Source organism: Capra hircus, chromosome 4 (genome assembly GCF_001704415.2).
Source record: "Capra hircus breed San Clemente chromosome 4, ASM170441v1, whole genome shotgun sequence".
Lineage (NCBI taxonomy): Eukaryota > Metazoa > Chordata > Mammalia > Artiodactyla > Bovidae > Capra > Capra hircus.
The window spans coordinates 80,020,364-80,036,308 of NC_030811.1; the positions used below are offsets into that span (position 1 = coordinate 80,020,364).

Here is a 15,945-nt window from a genome sequence, read left to right on the forward strand (position 1 = left end):
GCTTCTGTTTTATGATCTCCTTCCAATGATAGAACCGGACCACTTGGAAAACACCTTCATCAGACCCGAGAGTTTGAAAGAAACAGGTGCTGAATCTTAGCTTTTCCCCTAAACAAGAAGAATGGGCTGCAATCGAAACTGTGGGCTCATCGCTGGCGCTGCCATTGGTGCAGTCCTGGCTGTGTTTGGTGGTGTTCTAGTGCCAGTTGGAGACATGCTTATTGAGAAGACAGTTAAAAAGGTACAAGTGGTATCGAGAACATGTCATTGCTTTTAAGTATGTCCAAAGAATATATTACATGCTTTTTTTGTATACATATATACCATTTTTATTGAAAGATTCTTAAACTATATTGTGTTTTGAAATTTTCAAGTTTCACATACATGATTTCATATGATGTCATAATAACCATTTTCCCCCTATTTCTGTATTGTCCCTCTCCTTCCTTCTCCTCACTGGTAACCACTAGTTTGTTTTCTGTATCTGTGAGTCTTTTTTGTTGTTGTTGTTCCCTGGCCCCCTAGTAGTTTGCTGTGTTTTTTTACACTTCACATAAAAGTGACATCGTACAGTGTTTGTCTTTTTCTGTCTTATTTCACTTAGGTTAAGGCCCTCCAAGTCCATCTACATTGAAAATGGCTAAATTGCTTTTTTTTTATAATTGAGAACTATTCCTTTGTGCATACATACCATGTCTTCTTCATCCATTTATCTGTTGATGGACACCGAAGATGCTTCCATATCCTGGCAGCTGAAAATAATGCAATTATGAATATTAGGGTGCATGTACGTTCTCAAATTAGTGGGTTTTTCATCTATGTATCCAGGAGTGTAATTTCTGAGTCATATGACAGTTCTATTCTCAGTTTTGTAAGACAACTCCACACTGTTTTTCTACAGTGGCTGAACCAATTTACATTATCCGCAATAATGAATTAGGGTTCCCTTTTCTCACCAACATTATGTCACTTGTGCTTTTTTGCTGATAGCCATTTTGCCAGGTGAAAGGTGATATATCATTGTGGTTTTGACTTATATTTTCTTGATGATTAATAAGGTTGAGCATGTTATGTGATGTTGACCATCTGTATTTCCTCTCCAAACAATAAATGCTGGAGAGAATGTGGAGAAAAGGGAACCCTCTAGCACTGTTGGTGAGAATGTAAATTGATTCAGCTTCTATGGCAAACAGTATGGACATTTCTTTAAAAAACTAGGAATAAAACTACCACACGATCCAGCAATTCCACTACTGGGCATATGTCCTGAGAAAACCATAAGTGAAATAGACACATGTACCCCCGTGTTCACTGAAGCACTATTTACAATAGCCAGGACATGGAAACAACCTAGACGCTCACTGACAGATGAATAGATAAAGAAGTTGTGATACATATATACAATGAAATATTACTCAGCCATAAAAAGCAACAGATTTGAGTCAGTACTAGTGAGGTGAATGAATCTAGAGCCTGCTACACGGAGTGAAGTAAGTCAGAAAGAGAAAAACAAATATTGTATATTAACACATATATTTAGAATCTAGAAAAATGGTACTGATGAACCTATTTGCAGGGCAGGAACAGAAACTCAGACTTAGAGACCAGACTCATGATCACAGCGGTGGGAGGAGAATATGGGACAAACAGAGAACAGCACTGAAATATATATATTACCATAAGCAAAACAGATAGTTAATGTGAAGTCATGGTATAATGCAGGGAGCTCCACCTGGTGCTCTGTGATAAATAGATGGGTAAAAGATGGGAGGGAGGTTGAAGAGGGAGGAAACATATGTATATATGTAGCTGATTCATGTTGATATATGGCAGAAACCAACCCAACACTGTAAAGCAGTTATTCTCCAATTAAAAATAAATTAAAAAAAAAGACACAAGTACACCAACGTTCAGTTCAGTCACTCAGTCGTGTCCGACTCTTTGCAACCCCATGAACCACAGCATGCCAGGCCTCACTATCCATCACCAACTCCCAGAGTTAACCCAAACTCATGTCCATTGAGTTGGTGAGGCCATCCAACCATCTCATCCTTTGTCATCCCCTTCTCCTCCTGCCCTCACTCTTTCCCAGCATCAGGCTCTTTTCAAATGAGTCAGCTCTTGGCATCAGGTGGCTAAAATATTGAAGCTTCAGCTTCAGTATCAGTCCTTCCAATGAATATTCAGGACTGATTTCCTTTAGCACTGACTGGTTGGATCTCCTTGCAGTCCAAGGGACTCTCAAGAGTCTTCTCCAACACCACACTTCAAAAGCGTCAATTCTTCGGCGTTCAGCTTTCTCTATAGTCCAACTCTCATATCCAGAAATGACCACTGGAAAAACAATAGCCTTGACTAGACAGACCTTTGTTCGCAGAGTAACGTCTCTGCTTTTGAATATGCTGTTTAGGTTGGTCATAACCTTCCTTTCAAGGAGTAAGCATCTTTTAATTTCATGGCTACAATCACCATCTGCAGTGATTTTGGAACCCCCAAAAATAAAGTCAGCCACTGTTTCCCCATCTATTTCCCATGAAGTGATGGGACCAGATGCCATGATTTTCGTTTTCTGAATGTTGAGCTTTAAGCCAACTTTTTCACTCTCCTCTTTCACTTTCATCAAGAGGCTCTTTAGTTCTTCTTCACTTTCTGCCATAAGGATGATGTCAACTGCATATCTGAGGTTATTGATATTTCTCCTGGGAATCTTGATTCCAGCCTGTGCTTCTTCCAGCCCAGCGTTTCTCATGATGTACTCTGCATATAAGTTAAATAAGCAAGATGACAATATCCAGCCTCGACGTACTCCTTTTCCTATTTGGAACCAGTCTGTTGTTCCATGTCCAGTTCTAACTGTTGCTTCCCGACCTGCATACAGGTTTCTCAAGAGGCAGGTCAGGTGTTCTGGTATTCCCATCCCTTTCAGAATTTTCCACTGTTTATTGTGATCTATACAGTCAAAGGCTTTGGCACAGTCAATAAGGCAGAAATGGATGTTCTTCTGGAACTCTTTTGCTTTTTCCATGATCAAGCAGATGTTGGCAATTTGATCTCTGGTTCCTCTGCCTTTTCTAAAACCAGCTTGAACATCTGGGAGTTCACGGTTCACATATTGCTGAAGCCTGGCTTGAAGAATTTTGAGCATTACCTTGCTACCGTGTGAGATGAGTGCAATTGTGCGGTAGTTTGAACATTCTTTGGCATTGCCTTTCTTTGGGATTGGAATGAAAACTGACCTTTTCCAGTCCTGCAGCCACTGCTGAGTTTTCCAAATTTGCTGGCATATTGAGTGCAGCACTTTCACAGCATCACCTTTCAGGATTTGAAATAGCTCACCTGGAATTCCAACACCTCCACTAGCTTTGTTCATAGTGGTGTTTCCTAAGGCCCACTTGACTTCACATTCCAGGATGTCTGGCACCAATGTTCACTGCAGCACTATTTACAATAGCCAGGACTTGGAAACAACCTAGATGTCCATTGAGAGATTAATGGATAAAGAAATTACAGTACACATATACCATAGAATATTACATAGCCATATAAAGAAGTGAAACTGGGTCATTTGCAGTAATGTGGATGAATCTAGAGTCTGTCATTCAGAGTGAAGTGAGTCAGAAAGAGAAAACAAATATGAACACACATACACATATATATATGGAATCTAGACAAATGGTACTGATGAATCTATTTGCAGGGCAGGAATAAAGATGCAGATGTGGAGGAGACTTGTGGATATAGTGGAGGAAGGAGAAGGCAGGACAAGTTGGGAGAGTAGCATTTATATATATGTGTGTGTATATATATATATAAAATCACATATAAAATAGATAGCTAGTGGGAAGCTGCTGTGTAACACAGGGAACTCAGTATGGTGCTCAATGATAATCTAGAGGGGTGGGATGCAGAGGGCAGCAGGAGGGAGAGAACAGATGTATATATAGCTGATTAACACTGCACAGCAAAAACTAATACAACATTCTAAGACAAGTGTCCTCCAATTTTAAAAAACATCCCATGATAAATAATAATGGAAAAGACTATTTAAAAAGAATGTATATTTAGGTATAACTGAATCACTATGCTCTATATGGAGAAGGAAATGGCAACCCACTTCGTATTCTTGCCTGGAGAACCCCATGGACAGAGGAACCTGGCAGGCTGTAGGCCACGGGGTTGCGGAGAGTCAGACACGAATGAGTGACTCACACATACATGCTCTATATAGGAATTAAGAACATTATAAATCAATTATACTTCAGTAAAAATAAATAAATTTTTTAAAATATACTAAGTTCTTTTGCCTATTTTTAAAATGGATTGTTCTGTTTTTTTTTCTATGTTGAGTTGCACGAGATATCTATATATTTTTGACATTAATCTCTTACCCGTGGTCTTATCATTTTTAAACAGTTTCTCCCCTTCAGTAAGCTGTCTTCACTTCAACAATCTTTCCTTCGCTGTACCAAAGCTTTTAAAAAAACTGGGTCTCATTTGTTTATCTTCATTTTCATTCCCTTTGCTTTTGGAGACAGAGCTAAAGGGATTTATGTCACAGAGTGTCCTGTCTACCTTTCCTTCTAAAAGTTTCATGGGTATACAGCTTTAAGTTTAGGTCTTTAATCCATTTTGAGCTTATTTTTGTATATCGTATGAAGGAGTGTTCTAATTTCATTGATTTACAATGAGACTATTCAGCTTTCCCAGCACCACTTGGTGAAGAAACAGTCTTCTTTTCCTGGTGATCAGATGCTAAAGAAATTGCCTGCAAAACAGGCAACCCCGCATTGGTCCCTGGGTTAGGCAGATCCCCTGGAGAAAGGAATGGCTACCCACTCCAGTATTCTTGTCTGGGAAATCCCATGGACAGAGGCCTTAGAGGATTACAGTCCATGGGGTCACAAAGAGTTGGACATGACTGGGTGACGAACACTTTCACTTTCATTGTAAGTTCTTGCCTCATGTGTTGAGGACTGATTGATCACAGATGTGTGGATTTATTTCTGGGTTCTCTATTCTGCTCCTTTCATCTATATGTCTGTTTTGTGACAGTACAATACTATTTTCATTGTTGCAGTTTTGTATGATTCTCTGAACTCAGGAAGCTTGATAATTCCAGCTCCATTTTTTTTTTCCCCTCAATACTGTTTTGGCTATTTGGGAACTTCTTGTTTCTCTACAGATTTTTAAATTATTTGTTGTACTACTCTGAAAAATGCCATTGCTACTTATTAGGGATTACACTGAATCTTTAGTCTGCCTTGGGTAGTATGGTCATTTTAATAATGTTATTTCATCCAGTCCAAGAATACAGTATCCTTGTATCTGCTTGTGTGTTCTTTATCTGTCTCACAGTTTTCCAAGTACAGGTCTGTTATCTCCTGAGGTAGATTTATTTCTAGGAATTATATCTTTTTTTGATGCAATGGTAAATAGGACTGTTTCCTTAATTTCCCTTTCTGATAGTTCACTGTTAAGTGTATAGAAATGCAACAGATTTCTGTATATTAATTTTCTTTTTTTTGATTTTTTTAAATTTTTACTTTATTTTACTTTACAATACTGTATTGGTTTTGCCATACATTGACATGAATCCACCACGGGTGTATACAAGCTCTCAATCCTGAATCCCCCTCCCACCTCCCAACCCATATCATCTCTCTGGATCATCCCCATGCACCAGCCCCAAGCATCCTGTATCCTGTATCGAACATAGACTGACACTTCGTTTCTTACATGATATTATACATGTTTCAATGCCATTCTCCCAAATCATCCCACCCTCTCCCTCTCCCTCAGAGTCCAAAAGTCCGTTCTATACATCTGTGTCTCTTTTGCTGTCTCGCATACAGGGTCATCTTTACCATCTTTCTAAATTCCGTATATATGTGTCAGTATACTGTATTGGTGTTTTTCTTTCTGGCTTACTTCACTCATATAATTGGCTCCAGTTTCATCCATCTCATTAGAACTGATTCAAATGTATTCTTTTTAATGTATATTAATTTTCTATCCTGAATGTTTACTGAATTCATTGATGAACTCTAGTAGTTTTCTAGATGGCATTTTTAAGATTGTCTATACATAATACATGTCATCTGTAAAAGTAACAGTTTTACTTCTTCCTTTCCAATTTCCTTTTCTTTCCTTTTCTTCTGATGGGTGCAGTTAGGACTTCCAAAACTACAATGAACAGAAGTGGAAATAGTGTGCATCTTTGTCTTGTTCCTTATCTTAAAGGGAATACTGTCAGCTTCTCTTCATTGAGTATGATGTTAGCTATGATGGATCATGCCTTTATTATATTGAGGAGGTTACCTCTATGCCTACCTCCTGGAGAATTTTTATCACAAATGGATGTCAAATTTTATCTAAAAAGTTTCCTGCAACTATTGAGATCATACAGTTTTTATTCTTCATTAGTTAATATGGTTATCACATTGGTTGATTTGAAGATGGTGAAAAAATCCTTCCATCACCAGAATAAATGCCAGTTGATCATACGGATAATCCTTTTAATGTATTGTTGCATTCCATTACCACACTGTTAAGGGTGTTTACATTTATGTTCATCAGTGATATTGACTTTTGGTTCCCTTTTTTTTTCTTTTACTTGGTTTCTCTGGTTTTGGTATCAGGGTGATGCTGGACTCATAGAATGCGTTCAGAAATATTCCTTCCTCTGAAATTTTTGGGACTAGTCTCAGAAGGAGAGGTAGTTACCATGGCTCTAAGTGTTTAGCAGAGTTCACCTGCAAGGCCATCTGATCCTACACTTTTATTTGTTGGGAGTCTTTAATTTGCTGATTCAATTCATTACCGGTAACTGGTCTTTTCATATTTTTTATTTCTTCTTGGTTTAGTCTTGAGATACTGTATCTTAGAATTTGTCTATTTCTTAGATTAGGCTGTCCATTTTATTGGCACACAGTTGTTCACAGTAGCCTCAATATCTTTTGTACTTCTATGGTGTCAGTGATAACGTCCACGTTTACATTTCTAATTTTACTGATTTAGATCATTTCTTTTTCTTGATGAGCCTGGCTAAAGGATGATCAACTTTACCTTTTCAAAGAATCAGCTTTTAGTTCCACTGATCTCTATTTTTTAAGTTTCTGTTTCTGATGTTTATGATTCCTTCCCTTCTACTTTTTGTTCTTCTTTCTTTAGTTTCCTTGGGTGTAATTTTAGGTTGAGATTTTTTTCTTGTTTCCTGAGGTAAACTTGTAAACTTTCCTCTTAAAATTGCCTTTGCTGCAAACCACTGGTTTTGGATGTTTTGTTTTTTTTTTTCTTTCAGTTTATTTCAAGTCTCATCACATTGTTGGGAAAGGTGCTTAAAAGTATTTAACTCTCCTTATATTTATCAAGGTTTGTTTTATAACCTAGTATGGAATTTCTCCTGGACAGTGTTCTAGATGCAACTGAAATGAAAGTATATTCTGTTTTCGAGTGGAATGTTCATATATATATGCACATATATGTACACACACATATCAAGTAAGCCCATTTGTTCTAATGTATCATTTAAGGCCAACGTTTTCAGATTGATTTTCTATATGGATGATCTATATGATGTAAGAGGGTTGTTAAAGTCCTCTATTATTATTGTGTTATTGTTGATTTCTCCTTTTATGTCCATTCATATGTACCTTATATGTGTGTGTGCTCCTATGTTGGGCAAATATATATTTACAAATATTATATCTTCTTGGCTTGATCCCTTGATCATTATGAAGTATCTTTCTCTGTTATAACAGTTTATATTTTAAAACCCATTTTGTCTGATGTAAGTATTGCTATTCTGGCTTTCTTTTGCATTTCATTTGCATGGAATACCCTTTTTCATCCCTTGTTTTAGTCTGTGTATCTTTAGATCTGAAGTGAATCTCATATCACAACATGTATATGGGTCTGTTTTTGTATCCATTCAGACATTCGATTTTTTGGTTGAAACATTAAGTCCATGTATATTTAATGTAATTATTGATATCTAAGTTATTGTTGCCATTTGTTAATATTATGGATATGTTTTGGTAGGACTTTATTTTCCTCTTTCTTCTTTTGCTCTCTTCTCTTATGATTTGATGCCTGTCTTTACTGTTATGGGACTTCCCTGGTGGCTCAGATGGTAAAGCGTCTGCCTACAGTGCAGGAGAACTGGGTTCATTCCCTGGGTTGGGAAGATCCCCTGGAGTGGGCATGGCAACCCACTCCAGTATTCTTCCTGGAAAATCCCACGGACAGAGGAGTCTGGTGGGCTACAGTCCATGGGGTCACAAGGAGTCGGACATGACTGAGTGACTTCACTTTCTGACTTTTTATTGTTATGATTTCTTCCTTTTTCTTTTTTATCTGTATATAGGTTTTAGATCTTTGGTTTGTGATTCAGTTCAGTTCAATTCAGTCACTCAGTCATGTCCGACTCTTTGCGACCCCATGAATTGCAGCACGCCAGGCCTCCCTGGCCATCACCAACTCCCGGAGTTCACTCAGATTCATGTCCGTCGAGTCAGTGATGCCATCCAGCCATCTCATCCTCTGTCGTCCCCTTCTCCTCCTGCCCCCAATCCCTCCCAGCATCAGAGTCTTTTCCAATGAGTCAACTCTTTGCATGAGGTGGCCAAAGTACTGGAGTTTCAGCTTTAGCATCATTCCTTCCAAAGAAATCCCAGGGTTGATCTCCTTCAGAATGGACTGGTTGGATCTCCTTGCAGTCCAAGGGACTCTCAAGAGTCTTCTCCAACACCACAGTTCAAAAGCATCAATTCTTCAGTGCTCAGCCTTCTTCACAGTCAAACTCTCACATCCATACATGACTATTGGAAAAACCATAGCCTTGTGGTTATTGTATAGAAGTCTATTTACATATGCATTACTGTCTTAGGTTGTTGATATCATTTTCAAATGCATTTTCAAAATCCTGCATTTGTATTCTCCCCCTCTCACAATGACTTTTTTATATAGTTTACATCTACTTATTTTCTGTATCTCTTAACTGATTATTAGTAAAGTGAAGTGAAGTTGCTCAGTCGTGTCCAACTCTCTGTGACCCCATGGACTGCAGCCTACCAGTCTCCTCCGTCTGTGGGATTCTCCAGGCAAGAATACTGGAGAGGGTTGCAATTTCCTTCTCCAGCGGATCTTCCTGACCCAGGCATCAAACGTAGGTCTCCCACACTGCAGGCAGACGCTTTAACCTCTGAGTAATTGCTTTTAATTATGTCCAAAGAATATACTGATATGTTTTTCAATAAGAAACAAGTAACTGTATTTTGTGACAGTACATTTATAAAAGTAGCTGTACTCTGGTTACTACTGAAAAAAATAAAATCACATTTCTTATATATAACTTAAGCATAATTGTAGTTAATATTAACACATGAATATCTGGAAAACCTGGTAAAAATCTCGTACTTGCCATACTGCTTTTTAAAATTCGTGTAATATATGACTGTCTTATTTCCTTTTGATTAAGCTTTAAACTTGACTTCCAGAAAATACTTTCAGAAATGAAATGTAGGACATATCCCATTATATACGTAACAAAATGGCTATAGTTTTAACTAAAAATACAGTGACTTGATATACAGACTTTGTACAACAACATTTTATTTAGAGAAAACAGAGTCAGTTCTTTTTATTTATTTATCTATTTTTAAATTTAAATTTATTTTAATTGGAGGCTGATTACTTTACAATATTGTATTGGTTCTAACACAGAGACTATAACATATTATGGAAAAGCCTTCAGAGTGGAAAAGTCACAGTAATCTTCCAGTGCATCATATTTTATATTAAGATTATTCTTCCAATATATAATTGATGATCAATATTTCAATAGTGGTAATCTATTCTTTTATTATTCAAGATAGTATAGACATATACTCTCATTAGATGACAAGAAAGGTGTACCTTCAATTTTCTAGCTCTACGTTAGCCGCTCAGCCATGTCTGACTCTTTGCAACACCATGGACTATAAAGTCCATGGAATTCTCCAGGCCAGAATACTACAGTGGGTTGCCTTTCCCTACTTCAGGGGATCTTCTCAACCCAGGGATCAAACCCAAGTCCTCCGCACTGCAGGCAGATTCTTTACCTGCTGAGTCACTAGGGAAGCCCTCTGATTTCCTTACTGTTTATTTAATATTTTCCCTCTAAATTCACAATGCTAATCCTGAGGAAATAGCAGTTTGAGACATCAGAAATTTGCTTTTGCAAAGAGACTAAGACAGAATAAAATAAATATTTACTTCAAGAAATATCTTTCAATTGGGGAAAAATCACATTAGTTTTTTTAAATAAAGGAGAACTGTGAAATTCTATCATTGAATTCTAAAATATATAATATGGAAACATAAATGTAATTTATTTTTTAATATAAATTTATTTATTTTAATTGGAGGCTATATAAATATAATTTAGAAAGAGAACTTTCTCAGAGTGATAAGTAACTTCAGAAAATAGGTGAGACTTGAGTTTAATTTTGAAGTATAAAACTTTGAACATCCAAAGAGGGCTGCAAATAAAGGGGTCAAAGAACAGGCTAACATAATGGATAAAGTAGTGGAAATGTAACTAAATGTTGTGACAAGGGAAGGAAAAATGTAGAAAATGTGCCAAAAATATAGGTTTAAGAAGAGAGATGATTAAAAAGAGAACAATGTGGGTAAGATTTAGGATGCTTTGAATATCAGAATAGGTGAAACGGAAACCTCAATATTTTGGCAACCTGATGCAAAGAATCGACTCACTGGAAAACACCCTGATGCTGAGAAAGATTGAAGGCAGGAGGAGAAGGGGATGACAGAGGATGAGATGATTGGAAGGCATCACTGACATGATGGACATAAGTATAGGTAGGCTCCGGGAGTTGGTGATAGACAGGGAAGCCTGGCATGCTGCAGTCCATGGGTTTGCAAAAAGTCGGACATGACTGAGTGACTGAACTGAACTGAATATCAGGATATTTAATGATGGGACAGACAACAGTAGTTGGTGTTTATTTTCTATTAGATATTGGATATAAAAAAATCTGCATTTAGAGACTGATATCAAATATACTATATTATATACTAGGTATAGTTGCCTCAAGAGAACACACTGGTCATAGCAAACACCCTTTACCAACAATACAAGAGATGACCCTACACATGGACATCTCAAAATGGTCAATACCAAAATTAGAACGATTATATTCTTTGCAGCCAAAAAGAGAGAAGCTCTATGTAGTCAGCCAAAACAAGACCTGGATCTGACTATGGCTCAGATAATTAGCTCCTTATTGCAAAATTCAGGCTTAAATGGGAGAAAGTAGGGAAAACCACTAGGCCATTCATGTACAACCTAAATCACATGCCTTATGATTACACAGTGGAGTGTGACAAATAGATTCAAGGGATTAGATTTGGTAGACAAGAGTGTCTGAGGAACTACGCATGGAGGCTCACAACATTGTACCGAAGGTGATTACCAAAACCATCCCCAAGAAAAAGAAATGTAACAAGGCAAATGATTGCAAGAGGAAGCCTTAAAATAGCTGAGAAAAGAAGAGAAGTGAAAGGCAAAGGGGAAAGAGAAAGATATACCCATCTGAATGCAGAGCTCCAGAGAACAGAAAGGAGAATAGGAAAGCCATCCTAAAGTGAACAGTGCAAAGAAATAAAGGAAAACAATAGAACTGGAAAGACTAGAGATCTCTTCCACAAAAACAGAGATACCAAGGGAACATTTCATGCAAAGATGGGTACAATAAAGGACAGAAATGGCTAGGACTCAACAGAAGTAGAGGAGATTAAGAACAGGTGGCAAGAATACACAGAACTATACAAAAAATACCTTAATGACCCAGATAACCACAGAAGTGTGATCACTCATCTAAAACCAGACATCTTATAGTATGAAGTCAAGTGGACCTTAGGAACTATTACTACAAACAAAACTAATGGAGGTGATAGAATTCTAGCTAAGCTATTTCAAATCCTAAAAGATGATGCTGTTAATGTGCTGCACTTAATATGCCAGCAAATTTGGAAAACTCAACAGTGGCCACAGGATTGGGAAAGGTCAGTTTTCATTCCAATCCCAAAGAAGGGCAATGCCAAAACATCTTCAAACTACCATACAATTGTGCTCATTTCACATGCTAGCAAGATAATGCTCAAAATCCCTCAAGCCAAGCTTCAATACTACTTGAATCAAGAACTTCCTAATGTACAAGCTGAATTTAGAAAAGGCAGAGGAACCAGAGATCAAATTGCCATCATCCATTGAATCACAGAAAAAGCGAGAGAATTCTGAAAAAAAAAAAAAAAAAAAAAAAAAAAAAACCACCTTCTACCTCTGCCTTCTCTGACTATGTTAAACCTTTTGACTGTGGTTCACAACAAACTGGAAAATTTTTCAAGAGATGGAAATACCAGACCACCTTACCTTCCTCCTGAGAAACTCATACGCAGGTCAAAAAGCAATAATTAGAACAGGACATGAAACAATTGACTGGTTCAAAATTGGGAAAGGAGTATGACAAGGTTGTATATCATCACCCTGCTTATTTAACTTCTATGCAGTGTACATCATGCAAAATGCTAGGCTGGATGAATCACAAGCTGGAATCAAGATTGCCGGGAGAAATAACAACCTAAGACAAGCAGATGATACCACTCTAACGGCAGAAAGCAAAGAGAAACTAATAGCAGAAAGGCAGAAGGAGAAGGGAATGACACAGGATGAGACGGTTTGATAACATTAACAACTCAATGGACATGAGTTTAAGAAAACTCTGGGAGACCTTGAAGGATAGGGAAGCCTGGCATGCTGCAGTTCATGGGGTAGCAAAGAGTTGAACAACAACAAAAGAGCTTCACTAAGTTAATTTGCATTTAGTATATTTTGTTTTTCAGTTGCTAAGTCATGTCCAACTCTTTGTGACTTCATGGACTGCAGCATGCCATGGCCCTCACAGACATGGTATTTCTACTACTAACAGCTTCATCCAGAGAACAGAATGATTACTCACTCCAGTATTCTTGCCTGGAGAATTCCATTGACAGCAGAGACTGGTGGGCTACTGGCCATGGGGTCACAAAGAGTCAGACATGACTGAAGCGATTTAGCAAGCAAGCAATATATATAAATATTCATCTAGTCTTCAGAGATACCTATCAGAACATATTATTTTTCCCATTTTACAGTCACAAGAGCTTAAACTGACTTGCACTCTCACCTAGCCAGAAAGAGGATGAGCCAATTTCCAAACATAGGCAATCTGGAAGAGACTAGATACTTTACATAGTCTCGAACAGTATAAGTCTGAAATATAAAGTGTTGGAAATTGAGGAGACTAAAAACATGAAAACCAACAAAAGTTAGGTAGGACATGACCACTTTCAAGGAGAATTTAAGATTCCCTTTTAGAAAGATCTTTGCACAGTATGCACATAACAATGCACTCTATTTGGAGTGGTAGATATTTTAGAACTAATGGGTGATGAGATGCAATAGGATAAAGGGGCTAAAAGGGGAGACAGAGAGAAGAGCAAAAATAGCAGACTGCAACATGGCCAATTGTGTTACTGATAGAAATGTATACCTTAGGAGAAAAACGTTTCAAGGTTTTATAAGCAATCTGAATTAGGCACTCCAGTATTCTTGCCTGGAGAATCCATCCCATGGACAAAGGAGTCTGGCGGACTACAGTCCATGGGGTCGCAAAGAGTCAGATGCAACTGAGTGACAAGCACAGGACAAATACTTCCAAAGGTCAGAGCTCAGAGAGATTTAATCTTTACAATAGAGATTACAGATAAAACTAAACAGTAATTTGCTTTATAGGGAATCTGAATGCAGAGACAAAAGAACAGACAAATAGGTCAACAGTAGGTGTTATAACAGTTGAATTCTGTATTATTTTAAAAATACATACAGTTTAGAACTTGTCAACTTTTATTTACTATTGAAGCCACTGCAGATTACTTGCTTCATTTAATAAATACCAAATTGAAAAGTTATTACCTATATATAACAGCCATTTTGAAAAAATAATTAAAGTGCTTAATTATAAAAGATCAGAAAATAATCTCATGTTGTTATCTAATTTTTAAAGTACAGAGTTGAGACTATATGTTATCTTCTGATTTTAAAGGATGGTACCCTTGAGGAGTTAATTCTTACATAGGTGGATAATGAGTCTGCGGCCCTCAAGGAGGAGAAAGGGATCCAGGGCTCTCAAGGAGGAGAAAAAGACAGACTTTTTTCTATATTTCTTTGTCTTAATCACATGAAACTTTATTTTCTTTAAGCCCAGAGCTAATGATTATACAACAAAACAACTCATCTTGCTCAGGGTATATTTTTCCTTAAGCTCTGTACAAATGATTACATAACAACAATGTATCTTGCTCAAGGATGTGTTTCTCCTTCTTAACAAGAACCTTCTGACTAATCCTGTTATGTAGGAATGGGTCTGGTTCACTTCAGTTCAGGAGCTCAGTCCTGTTGACTCTTTGCAACCTATGGACTGCAGCAAGCCAGGCTTCCCTGTACCTTCCCTGTCCACTCCTGGAGCTTGCTCAAGCTCATGTCCATCAAGTTAATGATGCCATCCAACCATCTCATCCTGTGTCTTCTCCTTCTCCTCCTGCCTTTAATCTTTCCCATGAGGGTCTTTTCCAATGAGTCAGTTCTTTGCATCAGGTGGCCAAAGTACTGGAGCTTCACCTTCAGCATTAGTACTTCCAATGAATATACAGGACAGATTTCCTTTAGGACTGACTGCTTTGATATTGCTCTCCAAGGGACTCTCAAGAGTCTTCTCCAACACCACAGTTCAAAAGCATCAATTCTTTTGTGCTCAGCTTTCTTTGCAGTCCAACTCTCACATCCATATTGATTACTGGAAAAATCATAGCTTTGATTATATGGACTTTTCTCAGTAAAGTAATGTCTCTGCTTTTTAATATGCTATCTAGGTTGATCACAGCTTTTCTTCCAAGGAACAAGCATCTTTTAATGTCATGGCTGCAGTCACCATCTGCAGTGATTTTGGAGTCCAAATAAATAGTATGTCACTGTTTGCACTGTTTCCCCATCTATTTAGATGCCATGATCGTTGTTTTATGGGTGTTGAGGTTTGTTTTTTTTTTTTTTTTTTAAAGTTCAAAGTCTTTTTTTTTTTAACTTTACAATATTGTATTGGTTTTAGTTTTAAGCCAGCATTTTTGCTCTCCTCTTTCACTTTAATCAAGAGGCTCTTTAGTTCCTCCTCACTTTCTGCCATAAAGGTGGTATCATCTGCATATCTGAGATTACTGATATTTCTCTTGGCAATCTTGATTCCAGCTTGTGCTTCATCCAGCTCAGCATTTCTCATAATGTACTCCGTATACAAGTTAAATAAGCACGGTGTCAATATACAGCCTTGACATACTCCTTTCTTAATTTGGAACCAGTCTGTTGTTCCATGACCAGTTCTGTTGCTTCTTGACCTGCATACAGATTTCTCAGGAGGCAGGTAAGGTGGTCTGGTATTCTGATCCCTTGAAGAATTTTCCACATTGATGTGATCCACACAGTCAAAGGCTTTGGTGTAATCAATAAAGCAGAAGTAGATGTTTTTCTGGAACTCTTGCTTTTTTAATGATCCAGCGGATGTTGGCAATTTGATCTCTGGTTCCTCTGCCTTTTCTAAATCCAGCTTGAACATCTGGAAACTCACAGTTCACGTACTGTTGAAGCCTGGCTTGGAGAATTTTGAGCATTACTTTTCTACCATGTGAGATGACTGCAATTATGTGATAATTTGAACATTCTTTGGCATTAACCTTTCTTTGGGACTGGAAAGAAAACTGATCTTGTCCAGTGCTGTGGCCACTGTTGAGTTTTTCAAATTTGCTGGCATACTGAATGCAGTACTTTAACAGCATCATCTTTTATGCTTTGAAACA

The 15,945-nt window shown here is 37.6% G+C and overlaps 1 protein-coding gene across 1 annotated transcript in view; it reads left to right on the top strand.

The window, feature by feature from the left end:
• LOC108633303 (platelet glycoprotein 4-like) overlaps nt 1-15,945 on the top strand; it is a 75,586-nt gene that overhangs the window by 13,664 nt on the left and 45,977 nt on the right. The window contains exon 2 of the mRNA XM_018047277.1: nt 33-241. Coding sequence (XP_017902766.1) covers nt 122-241 — 120 coding nt within the window. The 5' untranslated portion in view covers nt 33-121. The remainder of the gene's footprint in view (nt 1-32; nt 242-15,945) is intronic.